Raw genomic sequence first — 14483 nt, forward strand, 5'->3', positions numbered from 1 at the left:
GCCATCGTTTAGAGCCGTTTAGAGCCATCGTTTAGAGCCGCTAGAGCCGTTTAGAGCCATCGTTTAGAGCCGCTAGAGCCATTTAGAGCCGCTAGAGCCATTTAGAGCCGTTAGAGCCGCTAGAGCCATTTAAAGCCGTTTAGAGCCGTTAGAGCCGTTAGAGCCGTTTAGAGCCGTTACAGCCGTTTAGAGCCGTTTAGAGCCATTTAGAGCCACTAGAGCTGTTTAGAGCCTTTTAGAGCCGTTTAGAGCCCTTTAGAGCCGCTAGAGCCGTTTAGAGCCATTTAGAGCCGTTTAGAGCCACTAGAGCCACTAGAGCCGTTAAGAGCTATTAGAGCCGTTTAGAGCCGTTTAGAGCCGTTTAGAGCCATCGTTTAGAGCTGTTAGAGCCATTTAGAGCCATTTAGAGCCATCGTTTAGAGCCGTTTAGAGCCATCGTTTAGAGCCGCTAGAGCCATTTAGAGCCATTAGAACCGTTTAGAGGTTAAGTGCCTTGCTCAAGGGCAAAACAGTAGTGGATGGCAGTTGAGATATGACCTCAGGGATTCTCATGTGAACGGAAGAGCATTATTCTGGTCCATCTTTGAGGATCCCTGCAGTATCTGCCTGTGTCATTCCTCCTACCTCAGAAACCATTCGATAACCAGATGGTTAGATTGGTCAGACAATTGGTTGCTTAGAAAACCAGGCAAAACTAGATACAATCGTTTCCTTCAAATTTCCCAAAAGTATTATTGTCCAAAACAGAGACAATAAACCTTCCCATCAGTAGAGGACAGGCAGCAGAGATATTAAGAAAAGCAAGCAGATATAAGACAGTTCGCAGGAGGGTCAAATTAGGTTTGAGATGGCAAACAAGGCTTTGCTAATGGGTTGCAGATTCAAGTGACTCCACATTGCAGCCTTCTGTTAATATAATTAAATTGAAGAGTCTTAGGACAAAGCTGTTACAGCACCGGACTGTGACTTTATCTGTGTTCCAAATGACACCCTATTCAGCTCCCATATCGCTCTGGTTAAAAGTAGTGCACTATATAGGGAATAGGGTTCCATAGGGGCTCTGGTCTAAAGTAGTGCACTATATAGGGAATAGGGTTCCATAGGGGCTCTGGTCTAAAGTAGTGCACTATATAGGGAATAGGGTTCCATAGGGGCTCTGGTCTAAAGTAGTGCACTATATAGGGAACAGGGTTCCATATCGCTCTGGTTAAAAGTAGTGCACTATATAGGGAATAGGGTTCCATAGGGGCTCTGGTCTAAAGTAGTGCACTATATAGGGAATAGGGTTCAATAGGGGCTCTGGTCTAAAGTAGTGCACTATATAGGGAACAGGGTTCCATACCGCCCTGGTAAAAGTAGTGCACTATATAGGGAATAGGGTTCCATAGGGGCTCTGGTCTAAAGTAATGCACTATATAGGGAATAGCATGTCGTCCTTACTTTAAATACATCAGACTCTTCAAAAAAGAGAAGCAATTGACCAGAAAATGTCTGAACTGCCGAAGGACTATCCACAGTTACTGAAAATGTATTCTCTCACAAGACTCTCACATTCTCACATGAGAATGGTCATGTTTCTCTCCATAATTTTTTATTCAGCCTCTGGGAAATGCCTGCAGAATGGCTTTTTTGTTGTTGTTGATATTCCTTATTGAAGGAATAAATCGTATCGACGACTGGCATAGCTTTTTCCGTGCTAAACGCTACGATAGCAAACTACAACTGTTTCTTCAACAGCTAGAAGCACTAGGTTGTCCATTTTTGAATCCTTTGATGGGTAAAAAACCAGGATGTTGAAAGAGCCCAAATAAATAGGGAATTACACGATGTTTTTGTATTCAAATTATAATTTAAGATTACATTTATAATTATATTATATATTCAAATTATAATTTAAGACGGGTTTCTTTTCCTCTCATTTGCTTCTTTAAGTGACTGGGTTTGAAAACGTGGGTCTCCTGTGTGTGAGTTCATGTGTGGGGTGGACAGTGTTGGTTGCCCAGGTAATGGTATGCAGACACATAGTAAAAGGGAGGTGTGTGTGCACGTGCATGTGCGTGCGTGAGCGTGCTTGCGTGTGTGCGTAGAAAAAGGTCTCCTTACCTTGGCAGGTGTTGTCCTGGACGGTGTGTCCTGGGGGACATCTGGAGACGCACTGGCCTTCCTGGAGGACGTAGGGCGGGGAACAGGAAGTACAGTTCTGACTACTTCCTCCTGTGCACTGTAAACAGGAAGTGTGGCATTCTGAAAAGGAGAGAGAGAACCAAGAGAGAAAAGAGGTGGATTTAGGTTTGTGACATTGAAACGTAAGCCCATTGATACAGCATTACAAGTCTCCATGAATATACAGACACACCACTACCCACCATATGCTGTGGTCTTGTGACAAACTGACACCATTTTGGGATAATGTACAATACAAAGTTTGGACACACCGACTAATTCAAGGGTTTTTTCTTTATTTTTACTATTTTCTACATTGTAAAATAATAGTGAAGACATCAAAACTATGAAATAACACATATGGAATCATGTCGTAACCAAAAAAGTGTTAAACAAATCTAAATATATGTTATATTTGAGATATTTGAGATTCTTCAAAGTAGCCACCCTTTGCCTTGATGACAGCTTTGCACATTCTTGGCATTCTCTCAACCAGCTTCATGAGGTAGTCACTTGGAATGCATTTCAATTAACAGGTGTAGATTTAATTGCTGCAAAAAAACGGTATAGTCTCGTCTGTAGAAACCTCATACTATATAGCCTCATACTGTAAAGCCTCGTACTGGAAAGCCTCGTACTGTATAACCTCATACTATATAGCCTGGTACTGTAGAAACCTGGTACTATATAGCCTCGTACTGTATTGCCTCGTACTGGAAAGCCTCATACTATATAGCCTCGTGCTGTATAACCTCATACTATATAACCTGGTGCTGTATAACCTCATACTATATAGCCTTGTACTGTATAACCTCATACTATATAGCCTTGTACTGTATAACCTCATACTATATAGCCTTGTACTGTATAACCTCGTACTGGAAAGCCTCGTGCTGTATAGAGACACAGGGAAAACATAGGCGTTGTGATTTGTTTTTAAAATTTTCGTGTTGTGATTGAAAAAATTAATTATACATCTATATATATTTTTAAAAACATGTTTTCCCTGTGTATGTCTCTCTGTGTATGTCTTCCTGTGTATGTTTCTCTGTGTATGTCTCTCTGTGTATGTCTTCCTGTGTATGTCTCTCTGTGTGTCTCTCTGTGTGTCTCTCTGTGTATGTCTTCCTGTGTATGTCTCTCTGTTGTATGTCTCTCTGTGTATGTCTCCCTGTGTATGTCTCTCTGTGTATGTCTCTCTGTGTATGTCTCCCTGTGTATGTCTTCCTGTGTATGTCTCTCTGTTGTATGTCTCTCTGTGTATGTCTCCCTGTGTATGTCTCTCTGTGTATGTCTCTCTGTGTATGTCTCCCTGTGTATGTCTCTCTGTGTATGTCTCTCTGTGTATGTCTTCCTGTGTATGTCTCTCTGTGTGTCTCTCTGTGTATGTCTTCCTGTGTATGTCTCTCTGTGTATGTCTCTCTGTGTATGTCTCCCTGTGTATGTCTCTCTGTGTATGTCTCTCTGTGTATGTCTCCCTGTGTATGTCTGTCTGTGTATGTCTGTCTGTGTGTCTCTCTCTGTGTATGTCTTCCTGTGTATGTCTTCCTGTGTATGTCTCTCTGTGTATGTCTCTCTGTGTATGTCTCACTGTGTATGTCTCTCTGTGTATGTCTCTCTGTGTATGTCTCCCTGTGTATGTCTCCCTGTGTATGTCTGTCTGTGTGTCTCTCTATGTGTATGTCTCTCTGTGTATGTCTCCCTGTGTATGTCTCCCTGTGTATGTCTGTCTGTGTGTCTCTCTCTGTGTATGTCTCCCTGTGTATGTCTCCCTGTGTATGTCTCTCTGTGTGTCTCTCTCTGTGTATGTCTCTCTGTGTATGTCTCTCTGTGTGTCTCTCTCTGTGTATGTCTCTCTGTGTATGTCTCTCTGTGTATGTCTCCCTGTGTATGTCTCTCTGTGTATGTCTCCCTGTGTATGTCTCCCTGTGTATGTCTCTCTGTGTGTCTCTCTCTGTGTGTCTCTCTCTGTGTATGTCTCTCTGTGTGTCTCTCTCTGTGTATGTCTCCCTGTGTATCTCTCCTTGTTTATGTCTCTCTGTGTATGTCTCCCTGTGTATGTCTCCCTGTGTATGTCTCTCTGTGTGTCTCTCTCTGTGTGTCTCTCTCTGTGTATGTCTCTCTGTGTGTCTCTCTCTGTTTATGTCTCCCTGTGTATGTCTCCCTGTGTATGTCTCTCTGTGTACACTATGTATCTCTGTGTATGTCTCCCTGTGTATGTCTCCCTGTGTATGTCTCCCTGTGTATCTCTCCTTGTTTATGTCTCTCTGTGTACAGTATGTCTCTCTGTGTACAGTATGTCTCTCTGTGTACAGTATGTCTCTCTGTGTACGGTATGTCTCTGTGTCACATCCACGAGAGAGTCTGTCAGACAGCATGTCTCCACCTCTCCTGAGATTACAGCTGACAGCTAGACAGGAGTGTGTGTGTGTGTGTGTGTGTGTGTGTGTGTGTGTGTGTGTGTGTGTGTGTGTGTGTGTGTGTGTGTGTGTGTGTGTGTGTGTGTGTGTGTGTGTGTGTGTGTGTGTGTGTGAGAGAGAGAGACCACCGTACTCCCAGGTGCCAAGGGAAATTGCAACTTCTTGATTGCACTGTGTCTGTGTGTGTTACAGACCCCAGCATAGGGACCTCCCAAGTCAAAGTGGAAACCTAGAAATCACTCACAGACCGAGAAAGACAGCCTCTCCAAACCCTCTCTCTCTCTCTCTCTCTCTCTTTGTCTATTTAGTCAACTTCAGCTGTCCGTCGTCTGAGAAACGCTATCTGTTTCATTATTAGAGTTTACCATCTCCTTCTACAGTACTGGAGGGATATTAAAATAACTGCTGTGAAGCTTCCTTCAGCTGCCAGGAGAGGAGGAAAAGGCAGATAGGCACCCGCCGGTCGGTCGCCCGCCTGATTGCCTGCCTGCCTGACTGCCCGGCTGCCTGCCCGCCTGCCTGACTGCCTACATGCCTTACTGACTGACTGCATAACACTACATCACCTGGGCTGTGGATGCATCAGGTCTCAACAGCGTGTTTCAGGTCATTTCATCTTCCCTGTTGTGTTGTAACAGGTTCTAAATCTAAAGGGTGCTGTACAGTATCAGGGGCGCGGGACTATTCCACACCTGGCCTGGAGAATCAATTGTTCTGCTGATTTAATTTGTACCCGGTACTTCAGTTAATTGATTGATTCATGTCCCTGATTGGCTAGATCGTCCCCTAACCTGGTATCCCAGGTCTGAATCAGTCTCTGATGAGGAGAAAATGAGAGCTAAACATAAGAGCCTGTGTGAAAGACAGCAGGATTACTGAGCAGTACTAAAACCCTCAACACATCTCTGTCTACACACACAGGAGCCTGTTGACAAGGGAACAGGCTGAACTACAGGCTTGAATTTCCTCCTAAAGACACCCGATCTCTACCCCACTTCTCTCTCTCTCTGTGTGGTGTGGTGTGTGTGGTGTGGTGTGTGTGGTGTGTGTGTGGTGTGGTGTGTGTGTGGTGTGGTGTGTGGTGTGGTGTGTGTGGTGTGTGTGTGGTGTGGTGTGTGTGTGGTGTGTGGTGTGTGTGGTGTGGTGTGTGTGGTGTGGTGTGTGTGATGTGGTGTGTGTGGTGTGGTGTGGAGTGTGTGGTGTGGTGTGTGTGGTGTGGTGTGGTGTGTGTGGTGTGGTGTGGTGTGGTGTGGTGTGGTGTGTGTGTTTGTGGTGTGGTGTGTGTGGTGTGGTGTGTGTGGTGTGGTGTGTGTGGTGTGGTGTGGTGTGTGTGGTGTGGTGTGTGTGGTGTGGTGTGTGTGGTGTGGTGTGTTGTGGTGTGGTGTGGTGTGGTGTGGTGTGGTGTGTGTGGTGTGGTGTGGTGTGGTGTGTGTGGTGTGGTGTGTTGTGGTGTGGTGTGGTGTGGTGTGGTGTGTGTGGTGTGGTGTGTGTGTGTGGTGTGACAGCCATTTTTCCTTTCCAGACCAGTATTTACTTTTTATTCTTAAATATGAATACTAAACTATTCACAATCGCCAATGTTCTTAAATTCTAGTTCTGCTCGCTTGAATTTCTCCATTTTAGTGCAGTGATTTTGGCCATTTCTTTAGACCTTTGATTCATAATTTTCCTGTTTTAGGTGTTGATATTAGAAGTATTTGTGATCCTTTAATTCCTCCCCCAAATTTTTTTTAACTGATTTTTGGGATGGTGCCAGGTTTCTTCCAGACTTGGCATTATGGCCAAAGTGTTCAGTCTTGGTTTAATTAGACAAGAGAATCTTGTTTCTGATGGTCTGAGTGCCTTTTGGTGTCTTTTGGCGAACTCCAAGAGGGCTGTCATGTGCCTTTTACTGAGGAGTGGCTTCCGTCTGGCCACTCTACCATAAAGGCCTGATTGGTGGAGTGCTGCAGAGATGGTTGTCCTTCTGGAAGTTTCTCCCATCTCCACAGAGGAACTCTGGAGCTCTGTCAGAGTGACCATCAGGTTCTTGCTCACCTCCCTGACCAAGGCCCTTCTCCCCCGTTTACTCAGTTTGGCCGGGCAGCCAGCTCTAGGAAGAGTCTTGGTGGTTCCAAACTTCTTCCATTTAAGAATGATGGAGGCCACTGTGTTCTTGGGGACCTTTTAATGCTGCAGACTTTTTTTGGTACCCTTCCCCAGATCTGTCACTCGACACAATCCTGTCTGGGAGCTCTCACACACCTCCCCCCCCCCCCCCCCCCCCCCCCCCACCACCACCACCACCACCACTCTCTACTTGCCTCTGCATGTGTGTTGTGTGTCCAGGTAGAATGGGGCAGGGCATTGGGCCACACACACTCCGTGAGGTAGTGGTGTGTGAGGCGGACTGGTCCGTGGCTGCAGGGCCTGCTCTGGTTTCAGACACCTCAGACAGTCAGAGGACAGGGGACCCACACATGTCCTACAGGATGGGTGGCAGTCTGACGGGAGAGAGAACAAACTAAGTCCGACTTTTAAAAAATATATTTTAAAAAAGCACTCACTCACACAACCTGCAGGATGAGTGGCAGGAATGTAGTATGTATATACATGAATGGAAAAATGAAAGCAGCCCAATACAGACATAGTGAAACCCAGCTATAAAACTGGGATATAATGCTCTGTATAACACTCTATATAACGCTCTATAGGCAGAAAAGTTCGTAAGCTAAACTAGTATCATGCTGATGATCCAGATCACCTTTTTTCTCTAACCCGAACCCAGTCACTTATAGAGGCAGGTCCCATCCTGATGATCCAGATCACCTTTTTTCTCTAACCCAAACCCAGTCACTTACTGAGGCAGGTCCCATCCTGATGGTCCAGATCACCTTTTTTCTCTAACCCAAACCCAGTCACTTACTGAGGCAGGTCCCATCCTGATGATCCAGTTTGCCTCTAACCAGAACCCAGTCACTTACTGAGGCAGGTCCCATCCTGATGGTCCAGTTTGCCTCTAACCAGAACCCAGTCACTTACTGAGGCAGGTCCCATCCTGATGGTCCAGTTTGCCTCTAACCAGAACCCAGTCACTTACTGAGGCAGGTCCCATCCTGATGGTACAGCCCCTGTCCGCAGGCCTCCAGACACTGGCCCTGGTGGAAGGACAGTCCCTGGGTACAGAGGGAACACTGGGACACAGCGGAGCCGGAGCAGGACCAGCAGGAGCTGTGACAGGCTGAGAGAAGAGGCCAGAGGTCAATCACACTGTAGGAGCCTGTTAGGAGTATACAGTTTGTGCAGATTTTGGTTCAGCCCAGCACTAACAGACATAGTGAAAACATATAGTATCAGTGAGGTAGCCTATTGGTTAATAGTTAAGATGGGCAGTAAAATCCCCCCCCCCCCCCCCCCTTACAATTTGGTCGGAAGCGGAAGGCAAGTTTTGGTTGGACCTTGTCTGCAATTGACTGTCTAATAAATGTTTTTTAAATATTTTTAAAATTTAATGTAAACTCTGTGAGGAGGTGCTGACCTCTGCAGTGGCCATGACTGTCAAGGTAATGCTGATCCGGACAGTTGGAAATACATTTCCCATGATGCATAACAGAGCCCAGGGGCAGCTCATGCATTTGGGGTTGTCGGGGTAACAGGTGATGCAGGATGAGTCGCACGCTGTGGGAATGACACACACAAACAGTCAGACACAATTTTGATTATACCTTATAAAAATGTACCTACAAAACGTACCTTATTCAAACATGTTCTCAGAACATTACTTAATAACCTATACTTTCCGTTCTCAGAACATTACTTAATAACCTATACTTTCCGTTCTCAGAACATTACTTAATAACCTATACTTTCCGTTCTCAGAACATTACTTAATAACCTATACTTTCCGTTCTCAGAACATTACTTAATAACCTATACTTTCCGTTCTCAGAACGTAAATAAAACATCCCACGAAAACTTTCAGGGAACCATAGTAAAACGTTCTCAGAACCTCCTTGGAACCATAGTAAAATGTTCTCAGAACCTCCTTGGAACCATAGTAAAATGTTCTCAGAACCTCCTTGGAACCATAGTAAAATGTTCTCAGAACCTCCTTGGAACCATAGTAAAATGTTCTCAGAACCTCCTTGGAACCATAGTAAAATGTTCTCAGAATCTCCCTGGAACCACAGGAAAATGTTCTCAGAATCTCCCTGGAACCACAGTAAAACGTTCTCAGAACCTCCCTGGAACCACAGTAAAATGTTCTCAGAATCTCCCTGGAACCACAGGAAAATGTTCTCAGAATCTCCCTGGAACCACAGTAAAACGTTCTCAGAACCTCCCTGGAACCACAGTAAAATGTTCTCAGAATCTCCCTGGAACCATAGTAAAATGTTCTCAGAACCTCCTTGGAACCATAGTAAAATGTTCTCAGAATCTCCCTGGAACCACAGGAAAATGTTCTCAGAATCTCCCTGGAACCACAGTAAAACGTTCTCAGAACCTCCCTGGAACCACAGTAAAATGTTCTCAGAATCTCCCTGGAACCACAGTAAAATGTTCTCAGAACCTCCCTGGAACCATAGTAAAACGTTCTCAGAACCTCCCTGGAACCACAGTAAAACATTCTCAGAACCGCCCGGGAACCACAGCAGAACCTTCTCAGAACCTCCTTGGTACCACAGTAAAACGTTCTCAGAACCTCCTTGGAACCTAAAAATGAATATTCCCAGAACAAGCTACATTTTCACTTCTGTTCTCAGAATACTTAAAAAAAACATTCAGATTTACCGGTCAGGAAACGCATGACTTTGTTCCCAGAAACGTACTTTCCCACAACTTCCAAGGAACCAAATGTGCTAGCTAGGATAACGTCCACTGAGATATTAGAATTTTGTTACCACCAAATTCAAATTACTCCATATGGCCGCTGGTCAACTCACCACAGAAGATATTGAAACTTGTGTGTTATTCTAACTATAGGTTCATGCTCACCATAACAGGTGCCTTGTTGGATGTAGAAGCCTGATCCACAGTCTGGGACACAGAGTCCTTCTCTGAGCAGGTGGGACGGGTCAGAACACAACACACACTCCTGCTGGCTCGGCCCCACACACACTGAACAGGATGCATGGCAACCTGAGGGAGGGAGAGAAGTGGGGAAGAGACACAGCGAGAAAGGGAACGAGGGGGAGAGAAAGAGAGGAGGTAGGGCGGGAGAGAGAGAGAGGGAGAGAAAGAGAGGGGGGAGAGAGAGAGAAAGAGAGGGGGTAGGGCGGGAGAGAGAGAGAGAGAGAGAGAGAGAGAGAGAGTCAGAGAGAGACAGAGAGAGACAGAGAGCGACAGAGAGAGAGAGAGAGAGAGAGAGAGGGAGAGAGAGAGAGAGAGAGAGAGAGAGAGAGAGAGAGAGAGAGAGAGAGAGAGAGAGAAAGAGAGAGAGGGGAGAGAGAAATTAATATGGAAGAGAATATGCACTGCTGGCCAATTCCAAATCCACACATGACCATAGCTCTGTTGAGATATCCACATTCAGCACCTCTGTTTGGATGGAGAAGCAGACCAAGAAGGGAAACAGCAACCAGAGCAGCATTGTCAAGATAACTTCAAATATTCACTGTGATACTGATTTGGTGAAAGAGTGTGTGACTGACTGTGTGTCTCCCATGTCAATAAAGCCCCTTTAGAATTGAATTAAATTGACAGAAGGGCGGTAGTTTTAATGAGGGCCAGTAAAGCTCACGAGGAGACTATTTAAACAGGGTGAAGGAGTGAGGGCTCTGGGGACCAGATGCTGTCAGAGCAACTAAGGGAGTCCTTTTCATACTGCTCTGTGTGATAACCAGAGGCATTTCTACACACTCCTTACTGACAGGTACAACAAGGGTACACGCATACACACACACACACACACACACACACACACACACACACACCCCTGTCCCCCCTCCTCCACACAGACCCATCTTCATACGGGCCCAGCTGATGTTCTCCTCAAGTTTTCTGAGCAGTCTCCTGGTGCATGGGACAGTGGTAGTCAATGTTGTAATGTCGTCCATGTAGGCTCTGAGTGGAGGGAGGCGGAAACCAGAGTCGACTCGCTGTCCACCAGCAACCCATTTTGAGGATCTGATGATAACCTCCATTACCATTATGAATGCCAACGGAGAAATGGTACATCCTGCCATTATACCTACATTCAGGCACTGCCATGAGGTGGTGAACTCTGAGGTGGTGAAGCAGAACTGCAGATCCTGGAAGTACGATATGTGTCCGGTATGTGGAAGGAGGAAGGAGCTCCACAGGAGTTCATGGGGCACAGAGCCAAATGCATTGGCGAGGTCGAGAAAGACTACATGGACGTCCCTTTTCTCCATCTTGGCCATTTGGATCTGGTGCCAGATCATGCTGGAATGTTCCAAGCAGCCAGAGAACCCTGATATTCCTGCCTTCTGTACAGATGTATCGACGTACGCATTCCTTTGCAGGTACTCGGCCATCCTCTGGGCAATGACCCTAAAGAAGATTTTACCCTCGACATTCAGTAAGGAGATTGGGCGGAATTGGCTGATGTTCACTGCATCCTTCTCCTTAGGGTTCAGGACCCCGCCTGCCCTACGCCACACTTTGGGTATTATCTTATTTTTCCAAGCTGTTCTCATAAGCCTCCAGAGGAACCTCAGGACGTCTGGTGCGTTCTTATACACTTTGTACGGGACTCCATTTGGCCCCGGGGCTGATGCTGTTCTTGCCCGTCGAACTGTGTTTTCCACCTCTTTCCATGTCGGAGGGCTGGTCTCAATATGATGTTCCGGGGGTTCAATGGGTGGGATATCTGATGGGATGGCCAGATGTTCATGTCGCTTTGAGTCAAAGTTTGTTGTTCTCAGGTGCTCCTCTAGGTCTTTCTTTGTTGTTTTTAGAGCTCCACTTTTTTCCTTCGTGAAGAGACTTTTAAGGAACTTGAAGGGATCTTTATAGAATCGAGTTCTAGTTTGTTCTTTCTTCCTTCTGCGTTTCCGTAGGTTCTCTGCTCTACGGAGGGATGCCAACCGGGTTTTGATATCAGCCTGAAGTGCCTCTATGCCCTCCTTCTCCACTTCCGAGGCCTTCTTCCACTGTTTCTTAAGCTGTCGCCTTTCTTGAACGAGGCACTTGATTTCTTGTTGCCTCCTGGAAACTGGTGGGGTTGGAACCTTTCTCCCGCCTTTTGCCTCTTCCACTCCAAATCTTTCTGTCCCGTACTCATAGATAATGTCCCCCATCCTCTCCAACTTCTTCTCCACTGTGCCTCGAAGTTTCTCGAGGGTCAAGGTAAGGTCAGTATTCACTGTTTCCCACAACTTCTTGTCACTGGCGCCGGGCCACTTCACATATGGTCTGTGCCCTGGTAGTCTCCTCTCGACTGCAGGTCTGGGAGGCTCGGTGAGTTCCACTACTGTTGTTGGTTCCACCTCAGTTGTTACTTCGGTGCTTGAGTTTACGTCCCCCATGACAGTGGTACTGATGCACTGCAAACTATGGTTTGCGTCCAGTTGCTGTGCTTCATTCGACTGATTTGATCGCTTTCGCAGAAAGTAATCAATGCGAGGCCTCTGTCTCTCTTTACCCAAACACCCCTTCTTCCCCTGGTGGATCCTCAACCCATGGTGTGATGTAACTTTCCTCCAACCACAGACACATACCTGCATCTGTTTGTGGCCCGCTGTTGCAGCAGAACTTGTGACAGTTGCTGTGGTGTTCTCTTGTGCTGTGCTCTCATTACTCGTAGTCGTTTCCGGTCCAGTCGTTACCATGTTGTCAGCCGATGAGTCATCTTCCGCCCCCGCTCTCGCAGACTCTAGGGGTATTCTCGTATGTTGACTTTCTGTAGCTAAAGCGGGTGTTTCCAACATACTGCGACGCATGGGAAACTACAGAAATGGGAAGCTACCCCATGACTGTCCCAGTGGGGTCTATTCCCTCCTGTCAGCCGTCTCTCCGTGCCGCCACAAGGACTTTCCCCTGTTGTCAGCTGATCTTTCTCAGCAGTCACTGGACAAGTCCAGATATTCAGATTCCAAGAACACAGGATGAGATGTTACTATCCTTTGTGCAAGCACTTCCAAGAGTTAATGAACAGTGAGCCTGGTGAAATTTGGGGAGCGCATCATCAGTAGTGTACCTTTGGTTCCTAGGGTGTTTCGGCCTTTCACACTATACACCCTCCCCAAAGGCGGCCAGCGACAGGGTGATCAATCCTACGCTTGCGTCCCATTCCCAATTAGTCATAGGAGTTGCCTTGTTGATGATAGCCAACATCCCATGGGACTATGCATGGCAGGGGCGTCCTCCTCCCTGAGTCAAGCATTGTTGACCGCATACCTCCTGGCCCTCTCACTTCGGGGCCCAGCTGGGGTCTTTCCTCTTCATCCAGAGCCACTGACTGCTGCCTTCTGCCGCCTCCGATACAGCTTTGATTGCCGAACGCTGGCTCTGGCCCTTAATTCCAAGGTCTCTAAGCAGTCTGGTTGTAGATGTTGCCACAAAACCTCTGCAGCCCACCTCCACTGGTCGGACTTCTGTGTTCCAGCCATGATGCCGTGCTTCGGCAGCTAGATCGGCATAGCGCAGATGCTTTCCCTCATAAGCCTCATCTACTGAGTCCTCCCAGGGTACTGTGAGCTCAATGATGAAGACCTTCTTGAGCGAACGGGACCAGAGCACCAGAATGAGAAAGAGAATGAGACAAAGAGAGAGAGAGAGAGAGAGAGAGAGAGAGAGAGAGAGAGAGAGAGAGAGTGAGTGAGTGAGTGAGTGAGTGAGTGAGTGAGTGAGTGAGTGAGTGAGTGAGTGAGTGAGTGAGTGAGTGAGTGAGTGAGTGAGTGAGTGAGTGAGTGAGTGAGTGAGTGAGTGAGTGAGTGAGAGAGAGACAGGGAGACAGAGAGACAGAGACAGAGAGAGAGAGAGAGAGAGAGAGACAGAGAGAGAGACAGAGAGAGAGACAGAGACAGAGACAGAGACAGAGAGACTGGTCCTGGGGCTTTGTTCACAAACACAAACACACCCCACAGAACCCCAGGACAGCAGCACAATTAGACCCAACCAATTCACGAGAAAACAAAAAATATAATTACTTGACACATTGGAAAGAATTAACAAAAAAACAGAGCAAACTAGAATGCTATTTGGCCCTAAACAGAGAGTACACAGCTGCAGAATACCTGACCACTGTGACTGACCCAAACTTAAGGAAAGCTTTGACTATGTACAGACTCAGTGAGCATAGCCTTGCTCTTGAGAAAGGCCGCCGTAGGCAGACATGGCTCTCAAGAGAAGACAGGCTATGTGCTCACTGCCCACAAAATGAGGTAGAAACTGAGCTGCACTTTCTAACCTCCTGCCAAATGTATGACCATATTAGAGATACATATTTCCCTCAGATTACACAGATCCATAAAGAATTCGAAAACAAATCCAATTTTGAAAAACTCCCATATCTACTGGGTGAAATACCACAGTGTGCCATCACAGCAGCAAGATTTGTGACCTGTTGCCACGAGAAAAGGGCAACCAGTGAAGAACAAACACCATTGTAAACACAACCCATATTAATGCTTATTTATTTTATCTTGTGTCCTTTAACCATTTGTACATTGTTAAAACACTGTATAGATATATATAATATCTCTGTCACACCCTGACCATAGTTTGCTTTGTATGTTTCTATGTTTTGTTTGGTCAGGGTGTGATCTGAGTGGGCATTCTATGTTGTTTGTCTGTTTCTGTGTTCGGCCTGATATGGTTCTCAATCAGAGGCAGGTGTTAGTCGTTGTCTCTGATTGGGAACCATATTCAGGTAGCCTGTTTTGTCATTGTGGGTTGTGGGTGATTGCCTATGTTAGTTGCTTGTGTCAGCACATTTGGTATATAGCTTCACGGTCG

At 46.3% G+C, this 14483-nt stretch overlaps 1 protein-coding gene across 1 annotated transcript in view; it reads right to left on the reverse strand.

The window, feature by feature from the left end:
- LOC109876754 (extracellular matrix protein FRAS1-like) overlaps nt 1-7898 on the reverse strand; it is a 143974-nt gene extending 136076 nt beyond the window's left edge. The window contains exons 1-3 of the mRNA XM_031816138.1: nt 7889-7898; nt 7663-7803; nt 2104-2244 (exon numbers count right to left, since the gene is read on the reverse strand). Of these exons, the coding sequence (XP_031671998.1) occupies nt 2104-2244; nt 7663-7803; nt 7889-7898 (292 nt within the window). The remainder of the gene's footprint in view (nt 1-2103; nt 2245-7662; nt 7804-7888) is intronic.
- Nucleotides 7899-14483: the final 6585 nt, after the last annotated feature.

The sequence above is a fragment of the Oncorhynchus kisutch genome, linkage group LG3 (assembly GCF_002021735.2).
Source record: "Oncorhynchus kisutch isolate 150728-3 linkage group LG3, Okis_V2, whole genome shotgun sequence".
Classification (NCBI taxonomy): domain Eukaryota; kingdom Metazoa; phylum Chordata; class Actinopteri; order Salmoniformes; family Salmonidae; genus Oncorhynchus; species Oncorhynchus kisutch.